This window comes from Dunckerocampus dactyliophorus, chromosome 14 (genome assembly GCF_027744805.1).
Source record: "Dunckerocampus dactyliophorus isolate RoL2022-P2 chromosome 14, RoL_Ddac_1.1, whole genome shotgun sequence".
Lineage (NCBI taxonomy): Eukaryota > Metazoa > Chordata > Actinopteri > Syngnathiformes > Syngnathidae > Dunckerocampus > Dunckerocampus dactyliophorus.
Window position 1 is genome coordinate 15,176,008 of NC_072832.1, and position 17,923 is coordinate 15,193,930.

At 41.2% G+C, this 17,923-nt stretch overlaps 1 protein-coding gene across 3 annotated transcripts in view; it reads left to right on the plus strand.

Moving 5' to 3' along the window:
- Positions 1-17,923, plus strand: part of hmgcll1 (3-hydroxymethyl-3-methylglutaryl-CoA lyase-like 1) — a 23,457-nt gene continuing 5,534 nt past the window's right edge. The window contains exons 1-7 of one of the 3 annotated variants that reach the window (XM_054799005.1): positions 1-131; positions 2,297-2,368; positions 2,801-2,908; positions 3,249-3,344; positions 3,437-3,585; positions 6,048-6,111; positions 6,210-6,398. In XM_054799005.1, the coding sequence (XP_054654980.1) occupies positions 2,840-2,908; positions 3,249-3,344; positions 3,437-3,585; positions 6,048-6,111; positions 6,210-6,398 (567 nt within the window). In that variant the 5' untranslated portion in view covers positions 1-131; positions 2,297-2,368; positions 2,801-2,839. Of the gene's footprint in view, positions 356-2,296; positions 2,369-2,800; positions 2,909-3,248; positions 3,345-3,436; positions 3,586-6,047; positions 6,112-6,209; positions 6,399-17,923 lie in introns of all 3 variants that reach the window. The other 2 variants (XM_054799006.1, XM_054799004.1) reach the window with 2 other exon arrangements.

Consider the following 17,923-nt stretch of genomic DNA (forward strand, 5'->3'; position numbering starts at 1 on the left):
TTTTGCTTGATGAAAATGACTCCCCTCTCACCCCTTCACAGTCTCTCTGTTCCCAGCTAGGATGTGGCTGCCATGGCAACTGCTGAATCATCCTCCACAGTCAGTAGAAGTCGTCCTCTAATCTCATCTGGGTAAGTAACACCTTACATCATGCAGGCATACCCATCTTGCATTAGCTATATTAGCTAGGACACAAAAACAGGCTAGGGGGGGCTCCGTGTCTTCGGGAGGTGAAGCGGTGCAAACAGCAGACCTCCAAATGGGAAACCTACCCACGACGGTGAAGCACTGCTTGACATATGAGCAACTCATCCAGGACTATCCATGGCTAAGACGCTGGCTGCAAGAGGAAAAGGTGGGTGTCCTTCTCTGGCGTCTCACACGCCTCACACGTTTCCGCCACATGACCTCGTCATGATGCTGACGCTCTGATGCCGCTCACAGCTTATGTAACATCATTCTGTTTTTCTTTGTGTATACTTCCACTTTATGGAAAGGAAATATGAACATGCATTTTGTTCACCTGCCCATGAGATTGACTATAAGCTATGGTGACCATATTTTGATTACCGAAAACCAGGACACTCAGCCCGGTAATGAGATGCTGAAATGATACTTGAACTTTACTCAAAGATGCCTTATATTTTCGATACACTTAAAGTATGCCTCCTCTGTATGGATAGAAAATTCCTACATTAAAACACAACTGGTTCGAGACCCGACCGTGATAAGTAGGATAAGTAGGATTCCTTATTTAGAAATTGAATATTTTCGGACAAAACCTGTTTCCGATCTTCTAAATACACTTTTTAACATTATTAGAGCACTCTAGACATTTGATAATACCCCTATAGCCAGATTTACATTTGTATTACCCAATTTAGTATACATAATAACAGAAAATAAGCAATTTAAGACATAATATAGACTCACACAGGTTCCTTGTGGTGGCTATTGCCTCATCAGTGCGACATTACTGACACCAAGTGACCAGTGTAGAATACTACAGATCAATGACATGTATTTGTATGTGTCTCCTGAATGCCTAATATTTGTATTTTATAGGGATTACTCGTTTTAATATCCTTTTAGTATCCGTTACGGAAAATGCATTTTTGCAGAGTACGAGCATGAAACGAGTACAGCTCGTCATTATCCGTAATCGTGATGAAGGAAAACCCTCATTGGGTAATTACTTATGTATTCACTCAACACGCTCTGTGATTATGCTAAGCCATGACTGTACCTCCATGTGTATGCAAAATGTGCAATTAGAATCACTATGTGTAGCTATTACCTCCATGTATAAGGAAAATATACAATTAGCATTGCTGCGCGAAGCTATTACCGTTAACTGTAAGTAACATACAATTAGCTTAACCTTGCTAAATTATGAAGATAAGCCCACTCTGCCATAACTTTAGTAGAGTTAAATTTGCAGTACTCTTTAATGAAATCATAATGTAAATGTTACCATTTAATCTTTTTTACATTGTTGGTCTTGCGCCTCTGTTGTTTCAAGTCGAAGAGCTTGTCTAGTAAAGCTCTAGCTAAAATGTTAGCATCTAGCTGCTTACGGAAGGGCTCAATATTAAATACCATGTAACATTACATTTTCTAATTAAAAAAACTAAGTATTCTAAGTATTCTTTCTTTATTTTAAGGGATAATGTAGCTTTTGTAGCTGAGAAGCAACACGAGTTTATGGTTGTTTTAAGGCTAATTTGGCAGACCTGTTAGCAAAGAAGTTAGCCTCAGAGTGTGCCTGGAAGATGGTAAATTGTGTTGTTTATTTTACCTTAATCCAACTACAATGTAATATATGGTATACTATCAAAATCTTCATATTTACAAGTTTATTTAAACTATGTGTACATGTACAAGACTCCTTAACTGAATTGAAATGTGACCACATAGTATGTTTACTTGCTAACAGAATGCTAAATCCATAATCCCATTTACATGCTCATGTTTGATTATTCTTGCCACAGGAGTTTTACAGGAAGAAAATGCGGCCAGTGCAAAAAAAGATGCTGACACAAACTGTACATTAGATGGTTTGTTGAAGTGTTCATTTACATATTCACGATGAAGATGATTGCAGTTTTTGCTTCCAAACACAGAAATGGACTGATCCTCAGAATTTCCCCTGTGGTTCTTGTGGGGAAATGCTATCTTTTCCGAGTCTTCTAACGTCTCTTTGCTTCCCATGCTAATGCCTGGCAGGCTTATGGTTATGACTGTTGGGTGTCTCCTCAACACAAAGATGAATGCTTGTGTTGTATTCTTCTTCCAGACTGCTTCAGAGTATCCACAGTTCGTCAAGATTGTTGAAGTAGGGCCCAGAGATGGTCTTCAAAATGAAAAGGTATAAAAACCGCCCTTTCTTTCGCAAATGTAATTTATGTTTATATATGCCCTTCTACTGCTATGCTTAATCATACCTTCAAAACTGCTATTTTTCCCTAAATGTTTCTGTCTTTCCTACATAAAACACGCACAACATATGGCTTGTGCGCCATAATTACCACAGCATATGTTTTACATTTTCTTTGAAATTCAAGAGGAGAAATGACATGACTTCTGGCTTCGTTTACTCTGCTTAGCATGTCACAGTTGAATCATTCCTCATTGCATGCCAGCACTTTTTTTTTTTTTACAGATTTCACCACAATGTCTAGTAAAACAGAGATGAGAGATGTCTCATGTTTGCATGTTGTACTTTCAGACATGTCGTACCTCCCAACTTGCATAGACTCAAATCCACAAAGAGCTGTTTTGAGTTTTTATTGTTCCCCAGGAAATTGTTCCGACGGGGGTGAAAATCCAGCTGATAGACATGCTCTCGGGATCAGGCCTGCGTGTGATCGAGGCCACCAGCTTTGTCTCCTCAAAGTGGGTACCGCAGGTATTAACTCCAGTGTGTGCAGAGTTAAACAGTGACGAGTGATTTATAAAGCCCAACAACTACTGTGGGCTACCTGCATCGCTGCAGATGTTTTTCTCCAAGATTATTTTAACATTCAGAAAGACTACCTTTCCTGTCGTAAATTGAAATTCTATTTTTAAGGACATTCAAACATGTTTTTTGTTCATTTCACGGAAATATGACATCAAGTAACTTGGGCCTTAATGGACTGTGCAGGGATGTGAAAGGCTTGACTGGGAGTGATGTATTTTCAGGAACAAGTTGTGTTGACCTTAAAGGTTTATTTTTATACCTCATATGTTTTCCTCTTTTTGTTCAGATGGCTGACCACACTGAGGTTCTCACAGGAATCCAGAGAGCACCTCATGTTCAGTACCCGGTATTGACACCCAACATGCAAGGCTTTCAGGATGCTGTAAGTCATGATTTTAGTGTAATGTACTTGTAGACTACATTTTTCACCCCAACGCTGTGTTCAGAAGCTTTCCTTATTTTTTCCTTCTGAAGGTTGCAGCTGGCGCGACTGAAGTTGCAGTGTTTGGGTCAGCGTCTGAGACCTTCAGTGTGAAAAACATTAATTGCTCTATTGAAGAAAGCATGCACAGGTTTGAAGAGGTTGTTGAGCGTGCCAAAGAGCAAGCGATTCCAGTTCGCGGGTTCGTACTCTTTGTATTTCCTCATCACATACAGCTAGAGAAAATACCGTTTACTCCTAAGGCTACATTCATGCGTAGTCAGTTCCGATTTTTTTGCTCATCTGTGACCTGTATCTGATTTTCTTTTCATGCCAGTGTTTTTTTTCATGCCAGTGTGCACAGTACAATTCGCGACGTGACTCAGGCCTCTTTTGCATGTCATATCTGATCTGTATCCTATTGTAATGCCCCTGGTTGTGGGGAAGGAGAGACTCACGTCGCCGATGCACTTCAATCGCTTTATTAACAGCGGAGAACACTGCAGCAATTCGCATTCACACAAGGGATGCTGTAGGCCACAACCCACGCCAACATCCACACACTTCCAACTCTCTCGACACTCAGCTAGCACTCAGCTTAGCTCTCTTGCTCGTGACGTCGCACCTGGGCCTTTATGCAATGTTTTACACTGCATGATACCTACTTTGCTCTACTTGCTAAACTGACTCATATCCACCAGTAAAATCGGGTACTACTAAGTACTATACCTACTACCCTATCTGAGTGCATGCATCACATTTAAATAAAAGTTTATTATATATTAGGGACAATACTATAGAAATAAAACTTAAATATACTGTACTTTAGTTTAGTAGTCATTGTATAGCTTATATAGTGGTATAGATTTACTAGCCACTGAAAATGACTCAACAAACAGCCATTATTGTCTCAATAGCTAGCAACTAGGCCTGTCACGATAACAAATTTTGCTGGACGATAATTGTCCAACACATTATTGTCGATAATCGATTTTATTGACAACATTTTTGAGAGCATTTTTTCATTAGCTATATGGCATAATAATGAGAGTACATGGTATCAAAAGCAATAAACTTTAATTTCTCAAGAGTATTTACATTGTTATTGGAAACAGCTTTTAAATACATTAAACAAACAATATAATAAATTAAACAAAAAAAGACAAAAAAAAACTTCAATGAAAATAAAATGGACTCTCTGTTAAGAAAGAAAACACTCCAATAAAAACCACACACACACACACACACACACACACACACACACACAGTTATGTAGTGTATTGTTAAACTAATGTAGAGTGTCATATTTGAGCTGAAACACATATCTGTGATGGTGGACTAAAATGCAATGTTTCTGATGCCTTTCAACACGTCTTCTTTCACTTGGTTATACAGTTCAAGAATTGCTGTTTGTGACATCTACGTTCCTCCAGGCAATTCATACTGTCTGTCAAACATTTCTAACATTTCCCAAAATGTTGCATTTCTTTTGCAATGTAGCAATTGACACTGACAGACTGTTGGGATGAAGGCTCCTTTCCACCTCTGTTTTAGGTGTGCATACAAGTTGGTCGTATCCCCTTCTTCCTCGTCACTATTTTCGAACAAATGAACAAGGTGAGTGCATGAACACTGACGAACCAATATGTTCGTCACTGTTCATGCACTCACCTTGTTCATTCGGTTTAAAACCGACATATTCCCGCACGAGCATTTGCATTTGCCTTTTGTGCCTTCATTCATGTTAGCGAACGCTTGCTGCTAGCCAAGGTAGCACCGCCTTCACGTACTGGGTAGGGATGTCCTGATCCGATCTTCAGGATCGGGATCGGCTGTCGATCCGCTGTATTTTGAAGATTGGATTATATCGGCTTCCGCCACGAGATTAGGCTGATCCGGTTGCCGTATCACTTTGGTAGCTCTGAGCCACACTCCAACACGGTAGGTGCAGTAACGCGCCTCAAAGCTGGTTGCCACTTGACTCCCGCCACCCGCATTCACCAAAGCTGCTAAATTTGTTACGAGAATCCTTTTCCACTATACTATGATGACATTGGCAGAATTGGCGGATGTTAAGACACCTTATGCTCCTCCACCTTCCTTTCCAGTGAGAATGAACCACAAGTGCTCATTTAAGTTCTTTCCCACTTCAGCACTTTCACCTTCAGCTTCCTCAGCACAGCAGTTGTCATCATGGGGGTGTGTTTGGGTTCGTTATCATGTTGGAAAACTGCCATAAAGCCCAGTTTGGTATCAAGCTCTGCTTCACATTGTGCTCAAATTGCTTTGGACGACAAGCAAAGACCCATTCTTAAGATATTTTTCAAGTTGTTTCATGTTTGTATAAATGGTAAATTAATTATGGCCAATTAGTTGTAAGCCACGCCCTTCTGAAGACATTTCCATTGATGGCATCCATGGCAACCCTCCCAAAAAAATAGAAGAGATAAACAAACAGCTCTTGATTTGCGATGATCAACATCTGTGTTCCTCGTAACAAATACTGTTTGAACTGGATCACCACCAGAATCTAATCACCAGTCTGTTCACATAATGAAAAGTTAAGCAAGCATTTTAATGTGTCTTGCACATAAATCACTTGGCTTGGCTTCTGCGTCGTGTGCATAATGATTGTGCAACTAAATGACAGTAGTTCTTTCGCAGATACGTTTCTTGTGCCCTTGGTTGCCCTTATGAGGGAAACATTGAACCTACCAAAGTTGCGGAGGTGAGAAATATAAATATACTTTGATATACTTTTTTTGATAGATTGGTCAAAGAAAGTATGTTTAAATGAACTGATCATGAATCTCTTCCCTGAATAAGGTGGCAAAGCGGTTATATGAGATGGGATGCTACGAGGTCTCTCTGGGAGACACCATTGGCGTGGGTACTCCAGGTTCTGTGCAGAAGATGCTGCAATGTGTATTGAAGGAGATTCCTCCTAGCGCTGTGGCAATTCACTGCCATGACACGTATGGGCAAGCCTTGGCAAACATCCATACCGCACTTCAGGTAATAACTCACCACCGTACATCTAATTGTAGCGTTACCATTTCTCAATGAATTTTTTTTTATAGACAGTTGCACCTCGGTTTTTTGTGATTAATCCGTTCGAAAGGGTCCATCTAAAACCGAAACATACGAAACAATTTTTCCCATAACAATGTAATATGCACAATATTGTGTGATAACCGAGACAGGGTACGAGAAACGAAGTAAAATTTTGGCAAAATAATCGGTCAAAAACAAAATCATACGAAAACCGGCGTGTTCGAAAACCGAGGTTCCACTGTAAAACATAAAAAAATTACATCAAGCACAGAAAAGGCTATGGCAATTCACGGCCCCGCAAATTTGCTAATTTTTGGTGAAAAATATTTTAATTTTTTTTTAAAATACAAAAATCTGCCATTTTTTCAGCAGAAAACACATCTCATCCACCCTAAGTGGGTAATAATTTATTGATACATGTAAGTGATAATACAGGTAAAATGTACAGCATACGTGTACCACTGTTAAAAAAGCCCACATTTCTTTTACATGGTTATGTCTTCATGCTTTACTGATAAGGTTTTTTCATCAAACGTTGAAATTTGTTGGCGACTCGGAACGCACCATAGTTGCTGTGAGTTGCAAAAGGGAAACATATAACTTCTACACCCTTACTCTTTCATTATCATTCATTAGTGGTGATGCAGTTTAGAATTTCAAATGTGATTAATAAATGAGGCATATTGAAGAGAGAAGGAGAGGGTTCTGCAACTGAATCTAATCTAATAATTACAGTACAACAGTCACTTTTATTGCTAATGTTTATGTGAACCAGAGGAGAACGTCAACGTTAAGCTAGCAGGAGGCTTTGGAGGAGGAGGTGTGTCCAAAATGTACATTTTTATGGCCCCATTAGCTGGTGGTCCCAGAAGCCCATGAGAAGCAGGGATCTAGTGTCTTTACTGTTGTGTGCTGCTTATAATGCTCATGCTTTTGTCTTTATTTTCATTCTTTCTTTCAATTTTTGACCTAAAGACAGCATCTCCCTGCTCTCACCACTTTTAAGGGAATTGCTTATGATATATAATATATATAAATGTAGCATATTTAAGCACATTTTATGCATTTTTGCCTAAATTAAGCATGTTCATGCATAAAAATGGCTAAATGAACTAAAGTACAAATATAAATCATTCAGAAGATGTATTTAAAAGACTTTGTGATGATATGTAGTTGTCTACACTGGTCACTAGGTGTCAGTAACGTTACTGTAATGTTCGGTGAGGCACGCAAGCACGAGACTTAATCGCCAGAACAACAGGCCTTTATTGCAAGTTTGAATTATCTCACAACAGGAAAAATTATCCCGAAGACGGGCTAATGTTTCGGGATGAATCCACTAAACTCTATAAAGACTATTGTAAAGTGACGCAAGTGAAGATTTCAAAGCTGGATTCCTCAAAGTTGTAAATAGAAAATAGTTCATAGTGTTATATTTGTAAATAAATTTATATTTTGATGTGCTTGAAATTTATGTTTTCACAAAAGCTGGTTTTCTCCCTTTTCTAGTTGGGAATTGATATTTTCCTAAAACTTACCTGATTACCTGCTGATTACTAAAGAACGGAAAAAGGTAGAAACAAACTTTTTTTTTCTGATGAAAGACGGTAATGTAATCTTTCTTTTGGTAAGTTCCATGTTTATATAGCCATAGAGCGCAATATTCTGTGTGCCTTGAAAGATCAGTCAAAATTGTCTAAAAGGGCCGGTACTGAAGGGGTTGTCTTTTGAAAAATGGCTGGGATTGAAGAGTAAAGGAGCATTTGGAAGACAACATAGAAGAAATTGAAGCCAAGCTCATGGAAACCGAAATAATTATTCAGTCCAAACTGTTGAGAAGATTCAAGGAGGACAGTCTTTCATTTTTAAGTGGAAGGGTTGAAAAAGACAGTGACATAGGCTGTTCCTTGCTGACATGACAACAGATAGCTGCAAATCATTCCTGGACGAGTTTGAACAACAGATGACTGAAGCAAGGCAAGCTATTTCAACATGGGAAATGTGGGTACCACAGGATGAAATGAGGGAACCAAAAACCAGGGTCCAAACTATCCTGGAGACTAGAGGTGAAATAAGGTACAGAGAAGCCCAATTTTGCATTCCATAGACAATGGAAAAACTGGCTGCTGGAGGGAATTTAGTGCAACCACCACCAGTACCAGTCCATCCATGACCCATCTTTAGTGGTTGCAGCAGAGACCACCACAGATGGACATTTCTACAAGATCAAGAAAGTGTTCTTCAACAAACTAATCAACGCAATATACATTGCTTAAGTGAACCGATTACGCTTTTGAGAGAGAGCAAGCAAGCATTTACCAAAACATCAACCTCAACGAGAGACTCCGAAAGCACATGCATCGTGTGTGGAGATGATCGACATCATGATAAAGTCCTGTTCTGTTGGAAATTCAAAGGTCTTGGATTGCACAAAAAAAAAGGCTTGCCGTGGAAAAATTAAAACAAGAAGTGCAAAAGGGACTACCATTACTATCTTTGCCCTAGAAAGCAAATAGACAGTCAAAAGAGCAAAGACAAAACTGGAAATCTTACCAGCGAACATGTTAAACTCTTGTCAAAGCTGTCGCCTGAAGGAGTAGAGGAGGCCAGCTCTTATTACCTGAAGGTGGTAAAGAAACCAAGAAAGCATTTTCATCGAGCATGATGACACATCAAAGATAGGTGAAAATGCCATCACTAAAATCAACACAGAAGACAGACCAACTGGTTGCATTGGAAGAGGAACTGCTACTCTCAAGAAGTAGGTCAAGAACACAAAGTTCTTGAAGAAGACAGCCATGTGGAAATTATGCTGACTACCTCTCAAGGAATAGTTCAAGAGCACAAAGTTCTTAAAGTATCTGATATCTTGGCCTCTCCCAGTAGTCAAGAAAAACTTCAAGAAGTAGCTCAAGAACAAAAGGTTCTTGAAGTAACTTATATCTTGGCTTCTCCCAATAGTCAAGAAAGACATAAAGAATTACTTAACTGTCTTAACTACGTTCACAAGTTATCCATAGTATTTCAATAACTTCTATATACACAAACAATCATGAGGGCCCTCATGAATATATCCAGCATAGTGCAAAAGTTAATGCAGTAAAACTGTTATTAGAAATAGTACACTCACCAGAACAGATCCTTGAGTAAGGTGGCAAATGGATGTCAGTACACCTCACACACCTCAGATTCACTTTGTAGTAACAGGTGACATCAGAATGCAATAGTATTACTATTTTGTTTTCCACATAGCTGGAGCACACTTAAGCTCAAAGATAAATAGATTGAAAATAATGTCTACATCGTTGTTTCACTGCCCGTCAGTCGGTAACTGTTAGTAAATATTACTATACATCAAGGGAAAAGGACAATCTTCTCCAAACAAGCAAGGTTCAGGAATTATATCTAAATCCCCCATCTAATGTCGGTTTAATACGAGTAGAACTTTCTCCTTTTTGGTGTCACGGAGCAGAATGAAACGTCTTGCATCTGGCTCGCACTGATTGACAAATTTGCCGGCACATCAGGGTACTGCCAATACATGCTTTTTGATTGGCTATTGATTATTATCAGAAATCTTGCAGAAATCTTATAAATTGTCCACTTGCACCATGGATATACTATAAGAAGAGAAAGAGTGATGTTTTTATTTCTCAAATTTTTATCTATCTTAATAACGTTTTTGGGAGTGGAAGGGGGACGTATATTGCTTGCTGCCATAAAATAGATCGATGGATGGCGTAGATGACACATGCCTAATATGTGAGTGCCGAAAAATAGACCGACCCGATGTAGACGCGTTCTACACATGCGTATAACCCAGTTGAACCGATTGCGTTCCAGGTACATATTGCGCAGTGACAGAGCCGACTGGGAATCCACTTCCATTTTATTTTTTGGAGCCTTGTCTTTAGGATGCACTAATTTTTGTCTCAGGGTATTTACTGGTTTGAAATAGGTAGGAATTTTGTGTTGCCATAAGATCCTCTGGAGTTTTTCGGAGACCCCCGCTACATAAGGGACTACCACTCCTCTCCTTTTTGCTTCTGTGGGCTTTTGGGTTTCTTTCCCTACTATCTTCTTTTGACATTTGTTAAAAGCCCACCGCGGGTACCCACAGGTTGAGAGCATTCCTCATATCAAATATCAATATAATATTTTCGATATTCCAATATCAAATTTACTCGCGAGGACACTAAAGAGAACCAACTAGCCTTCTTAGACTGCAAGGTAATTATAGGAGAGGACAGACAGCTACTTACAGAGGTCTTTAGAAAGGCCACTCACACTGACCAATACCTGCTTTTTGAATCAAACCATCCACTACAACATAAACTAGGGGTTATTAGGACCCTCCAACATAGAGCGGAACAAATACCAACTAGTGCTGAGGGAAGGAAAAAGGAGACACAACATGTCCAGAGAGCGCTCTCAACCTGTGGATACCCGCGGTGGGCTTTTAACAAATGTCAAAAGAAGAGAGTAGGGAAAGAAACCCAAAAGCCCACAGAAGCAAAAAGGAGAGGAGTGGTAGTCCCTTATGTAGCGGGGGTTTCCAAAAAACTCCAGAGGATCTTATGGCAACACAAAATTCCTACCTATTTCAAACCAGTAAATACCCTGAGACAAAAATTAGTGCATCCTAAAGACAAGGCTCCAAACCAAAAACAGAGCAATGTGGTCTATTCCATCCACTGTAAAGATGAGGAATGCAAAGAGCACTACATTGGGGAAACTAAGCAAATGCTCCAAAAAAGGCTTTATCAACATCGCAGGGACAATTCGAGTGGTCCTCAATCAGCAGTACATCTACACCTTAAAGCAACCAATCACTCTTTTCAGGACAGCGAGGTAAAGATTTTGGCCAAAGAAAACAGATGGTTTGAAAGAGGAGTAAAGGAAGCTATTTTTGTCAAACAACAGAACCCATCATTGAATCGGAATGGTGGTTTGAGGTTTAATTTGGACCCTGTGTTCAGCAGGTTACTGAGACCAAAACCCACAGCTCTTAGTCATGCAAATGAGGTGAAGCCAGGGCCGAGCCAGAACAATAGATGCTAATGAGCCAGTATCAGAGTCGTTCATACCCAACTCAGGGAGCGACACTTCCCTTTTATCGGCGGTGTTAATAGCAGGAGAGGATTATACCACTACTCCGCCCAGGCTTAGTGTAAGGAACCAATAGAAGGAGGGTGTTGGCACACCAATTCCGCCCACTCTTACTGTATTTAAGGCCTAGGCTACCAGCACTTATTAGTTCGCTGACGAAGCTCTTCGGATGAGGAGCGAAACGTCCGACACCTTCTTCACAGAAGTACAGATGACGTCTCAAGAAGCCGTTCCCTTGATGGACAACTCCTGTACGACTGAGAGCCTACACAGACGTATAATTTGGCTGGTGATATAAAGTTGGAAAACTTTGTGTTTTTGTCAGCACAGCTCAGTGTGGCACAGTGAGCCTCCACTCAGGGAATATAATATGATTAGGGCCTCCCCTACTATTTGGAGAATTGATTTTCTGGAGAATATTTTGCAGTATTCTGCTGGCCCCATGGAGACGTCTATTTGAAGAAGTATGCATATTACAGAATGTACCGCACAAACGTACTGTGTACTTTAATAACCTTGAATATTTTAATGACAATGTGGCTTTTTAGGACATCATGAATGTATCCTCTATTTAGTCTCCTACGTAGCAGCCACAAAATCAATGTGTGGGTTACAATGGCATACATAGAAAACCAGAAACCGTCAGTCAACAGCCAAAGAAATCTCAATGTCTCCACTGAGCACCGCCCCATACTGCAATGAACATAAAAAGACTTCCGCTCAGGAGAAAAAGCATCATGCACTGTTAAGGTCATGTGCTGTGTAGCTCGACACAGATGAAAGGAGACTCTTTAAGTGGCTACAAAGGTGCTTGAGCCCTTCCTCAAGCTGACATAAATCTATATGTAAGTAATGCAGATATGGCTATATCAGATCTGTGGGCCACATTGTCATTGCTGCTCATAAGGGGGCTGGGCGGGTGAGAAGATTGGGGGCAGGGGGGTCAGCACAAAGGCTCACCTATTCACTGTCTGTTGTACAAAGGCACTGAGGGCTAGGTGGATAGAAGAGCCCTAAGGCAGAGAGAGTGGGGGGGGGGGCTCCAAACTCATCTATGGGTCTCCTGACAATGCTGTGTTTAAAGGCTGGTGGAAAATGATCCTTTCATTCGTTCTTTGCTGTGCATGTGATGAACAGCCATGCAGCTGCAGGAACGACCTTTGTTGTAAACTTATGTAGACAAGTGTCTTTTTACCAGACAGTCAACTACTCATTTTAAGTAGCACATAGAAAATTCCCATAGCATTTACTCGTCATCTTACCGCTCCTATATAATATAAGATACTACTAATTAAATATGATTGGCTCTTTGAGATGCTCATCAAAGTAGCCACACTTTAACTTCTGCTTTTTGAACTTAGCATGGTTTGACAAAAAATAAAAATAAAAGCACAGAGGGTGGTAAAATTCCCCCAGGGATCATATTTAGAGTGATTCATCTCAGCTGGCCCAGGCTTGGTGAAAATAATAGCAGACTGGGCTACTTAGTTGACCATTTGCTCACCTATAAACAAGATGGAAATGAAAGATTTTTATCATATAGCCTTTCATTACTGTGTGCCAGAGGTCTACACCACCAACTGGGAGAGTAATGAATTCCCCCAGCGCTGTCAGCCTTGAGTCACCTCTTTTGTTCCTGATAAAGACATTCCTTAGCCTTTGTACCTTTTTTTTCTCCAAAAGGACTGGGGTGGTGGGTGGGTGGGGGTGGGGGGGTGGGGGGGGGGCAATCTTTGTTCATGCCATACTCCTGGCAGCTCACACAATGACAACTTATGTACTTAGATTTCACAGGCTTGGCAAGCAAAATGATTCATTAGTTACACCATGACATTTCTTGATATTATTTTTAGGAGTGGTTATACCTTTAAAAGTAACATTAGAAAAAGGCCATCACGAGGTAGTGGGCATAGCTCCAGATTTAATTTTAAGATGTGCAGCAAAGCCTGCTTTTTTACCAAGCCGTCCTCCGTAAACCAGTGGGTGAATACACGGGACGGCCTCATCAGAGGTGGTGTCATGTCCATGAGGCAGGAAGTTTTTTTCCTTCATGATGTCATGAAAACTTCAAAAGCAACAGTGCTTGTGCTTTGTTACTGGACATCTACCTGTATGTTCATCACAGATTGTCCATAACGAACACCATGTTCAAGCACAAGGGTGTCCACATGTACACTTGGCACCAGGACACCCTAGGTGGCAGTTCGATGATTGATTTTGTGGTCATGTCGTCGGACTTGCAGCCACATGTTTTGGACACTCGGGTGAAGAGAGGGGCGGAACTGTCAACCAATCACCACCTGGTGATGAGTTGGCTCCGATGGTGGGGGAAGATGTCAGTCAGAACCGGCAGGCCCAAATGCATTGTGAGGGTCTGCTGGGAACGTCTGGCAGAGTCCCCCCGTCAGAAGGATTTTTCAACTCCCCTCCGGGAGAACTTCGGCCATGTTCTGCGGGAAGCAGTGGACATTCAGTCCGAGTGAGCCATTTTCCGTGCCTCCATTGTGGAGGCGGCCGTGCGGAGCTGTGGCCGTAAAGTGGTTGGTGCCTGTCGTGGCGGTAATCCCAGAACCCGTTTGTGGACATCATCGGTGATGGAGTCCTATCGGGCCTCTTTGGCCGATGAGACTCCAGAGGCAGCTGACAGGTACCGGCAGGCGAAACGGTTTGCGTCCGGACGCCGAGGCAAAAACTTGGACGTGGGAGGAGTTCAGGGAAGCCATGGAGAACGACTTCTGAATGTGTTCGAAGGGATTCTGGACCACCATCCATCGTCTCGGGGGGGGGGGGGGGGGGGGGGGGGGGGAGTATACTGTCAACACCGTGTATGGTGGGGATGGTGTGCTGCTGACCTCGACTCAAGATGTTGTGGACCGGTGGAAGGGATACTTCGAAGGCCCCTTCAAACCAACACCAACAAACCTTTTCCCAGACTGACATATAATATGTATATACAGCATATTAACTCACTAATTTGTTCACATAATGCACACAGAAAGATGAAAAACTCTTTTCATGTCATAACAGGATTAATTTACTGCTGCACTGTTCATCTGATGATGCATTCAAGTGCACTGCTAAGTTTGCATGTCAGGGAATAGGCTGGCAGACATCAACCAGTCAGAGGATTGAAAAACACTGATGTCACTGTGGGCCAGCTAACTGATCTTGTGAGGTGAATCTGTAATCTGAGTGGTTAAAAAAAAGCCCATTTGCTAATAGTGTGTATGTGACATGGGCCAGCACTCCTGATTATGGCAACACATAGAAGCTCAAATCTGACTGGACCAAAAAATCTAACATGCACATACACGAGTGGAAGCAGTCTAGTCAAGAGACACACTACAAAATGAAGATAATAGACAGTTGAAAATAAATGAATACACTTTCATGGATCAAATACTAGAATTTAAGTTGTAAATGTAGGTCAGTGCTTCTGATAGTGATTAAGCCAGCAGAGAAGGCCTTGCTGGCCCTGACTGCACACCACTGAGAATTTGATTTGAGTAGGTCTAAGGTTTGGTTAGTAATTAAACTCAGTAATCCTTGTCAAAGAAAATTGATGACATGGTTCATAATTTTTCATTTTAAAATAAATCACAAGGTGGAAATATCATTTATTTTGTCTGTAAAAGTTTGTTTTGTTCTGCCAGTATCTGGGCTTTGTAGGCTTATTTATGTATCCGTGGAAAAGGTTGATATATGTGTCAGCCGCGGCCCTGTGACAGCTTCTTTCAGCTTGCCTACAGTTTATGTAGCTGTGGCTAAAACATCACTGCTTCATATCATCCTGTGAATACACACTCTCTCTTTCTGTCTCTCTGACGCACTTTTAAAACCAAAATGGGAGCTTGTCCGTCTTCGGCCTCGTCAAGTGTGAGTGTAGAATGTCAAGCGTATCCTAAAAACCAATGCACGTTTCAGAATACACTGTGTCTTTACACAAGAATGTATTGTTTTCATACCGCCACAGCTCACTGAATATGGCTTTCTAATGCCGAGTGCACATCTGGTTTCTGGCCACTATGAAGCTAACTGAATGCGCTGGCAAGCTTAAGATGCTGACCACCGTTTCTCGCACGATTAGCGTCCAAAGGAACAGGGCACACCGCTGAAGGGTCTGTTTTGTTCCTCTCGGAAACCCGAAGACCCCCAGCCCTGCGCGGTCTGCAGCTGAAAGTGAGAGGATTGGCATGGTAGATTGCAACTCTGTGTTTATACAACACAAAAAAATCTGCCTTGTACAATATCCTGCTCTGGCTTTAACCAAGGTCTGGAAATGTCATGCACTGAACACACCGAAGTTCAGCCCCCCCACCGCCACCTTCCACCCCACCTCCTGCACCTCTCTCGCCTTGCCAACACAAACAGCAATTACGGCGAACTTAGACAGCCCCTGGAAGAAGTAAGTTCTTGTCTTTTAATTTTGCTTGCTTGATCCTTCTCCATGGGGTGAAAGTCCTTCATGACCCACTACCACTGAAAGTATCAGTGTGTTAATTTTGTCTCCCTGTGGGACCTCCAACCCTGACATCTGGCTCTGCTGCGGAAGCTGGAAAACATCTTTAATATTCTCACGACAATCCCCGGGTACATGTGGAAAACATCCTCAGAACTAATGAATGTGAAAGCTCATCTGGCATCGCCATATTTTTGTTTTGGTTTATAAAAATTGTTAGAAGTTATTCTTTTGCTAAATTGATTCTTCTTACAGTGTCAACATCAAAATTTGTGTCCTCATGTTTTGAAGATGTTTGTTGTTAAGCCTTCCAGCAAACAAGTGAAAGCCACATCTTTAAAATTCATATGGAGGCCAGAGACTGGGAGAGGTTGGTAGTAAAAATAAACAATATGACGATAAAGCTCAACAGCTAATATGTTACCAAGAACAACAATATTATTTTTCTCGTCCAAGAAATCTGCCAAACAAAATCTGCTTTACAAAAATAATGCCAAGTTTTGCATTAAGACATCCCTGAATATAGTAATCCCTCATTTATCACAGTTAATTGGTTCCAAACCCAACTGTGATAGGTGAATTTCCGCAACGTATGATTCCTTTTTTAGAAATGGAATATTTTCATAGAGCATTAAAACCTGTTTACAACCTTCTAAATGCAGTTTTAAACATTATTAGAGCCCTCAAGACTTGAAATAACACCCCTATAGTCACCTTTACACTCGTATTAGACAATATAGTAGCTATAATGACAGAAAATAAACTACAGTATTTAAGACATAAATAAGACTCATGCTCATGTACTGTATGTTGCTGTAAATGTGTTCCGGTGCTAGGGGAGCACAGTGGGGGTTAGCCCGTGTGGGGGCAGCTTGCCGTTGCTGTGTGAACAAGCAAAACAGTACTTTCTGGAAGCAATGACGTCACCGCCCCGTGGCCATCACATGACCTGAAGTGAACGGTTCTGTACCGCTGCCAAAAAGACAACATAATATCTGAATATGTCGACTGGCATGACTCCCAGTCGACATTCTCCTGATATTCTTTGTCTTATATGCCAAAGTGACTCGCAGAAGTAATTACACCTCGTCGTCAGTCCAGACAAGTGGGACAAGCGGAAGACCTCATGCGTATCCTTCCTTTGTTCTTCTGTAGTTCTGTTGTGTGACGTGGTTCTATCTGTGTGTCGGTTTACAGCGCCACATGTAAATGTGCCTTATGTTTTATATCGTTTTCAACCAGTGATCTCTTTCTGTGTGGATGCAATTGTTTTCATCACGCCCCAAAAAAACAGGAGCATCCCTGTGTGAACAGGACCTTTGTGATGCCCCCACAGAAGGGTTCCAGTGATGGCAGTAAGATATGAGCAACACATTAATTAGTTATCAATTACACACATGGTCTTCAGAGTCCCAATATTAACAGCGGTTAAATTACTGGTTCCCCTTTACACACTATGACAGTTAGGCATGCCTGTGAATATTTTCATTCATCCACGTCAGAAAATTCAATCGATCATAACTGGACTGTTCAGGTTGTCTTAGAAGACGTTTCACCTCTCATCCGAGCAGGTTTTATCAGTTCATGCTCAAAGACTAGGTGGGCCACACACCAGTCAGACTAGATAGGACAGCTCTAGTCTGAGAGCCTGGCGCAAGATCCAATCTATTTATCTATTCATCCTCTAATGGAAGGCTTACAGGCTGTCTCATCTAGTCTGACTGATGTGTGTCCCACTTAGTCTTTGAGCATGAACTAGACTAGAGCTATCCTATCTAGTCTGACTGGTGTGAATGCCCTGAGGAGAGTAAGGCATGTTAAACTGTTACCTAGAACACTGCCTACATGTTACATAGACAGTATACAGCAAATAAATGTTATGTTCAAATCGGAAGTCAAACAATGACACAACCACAGC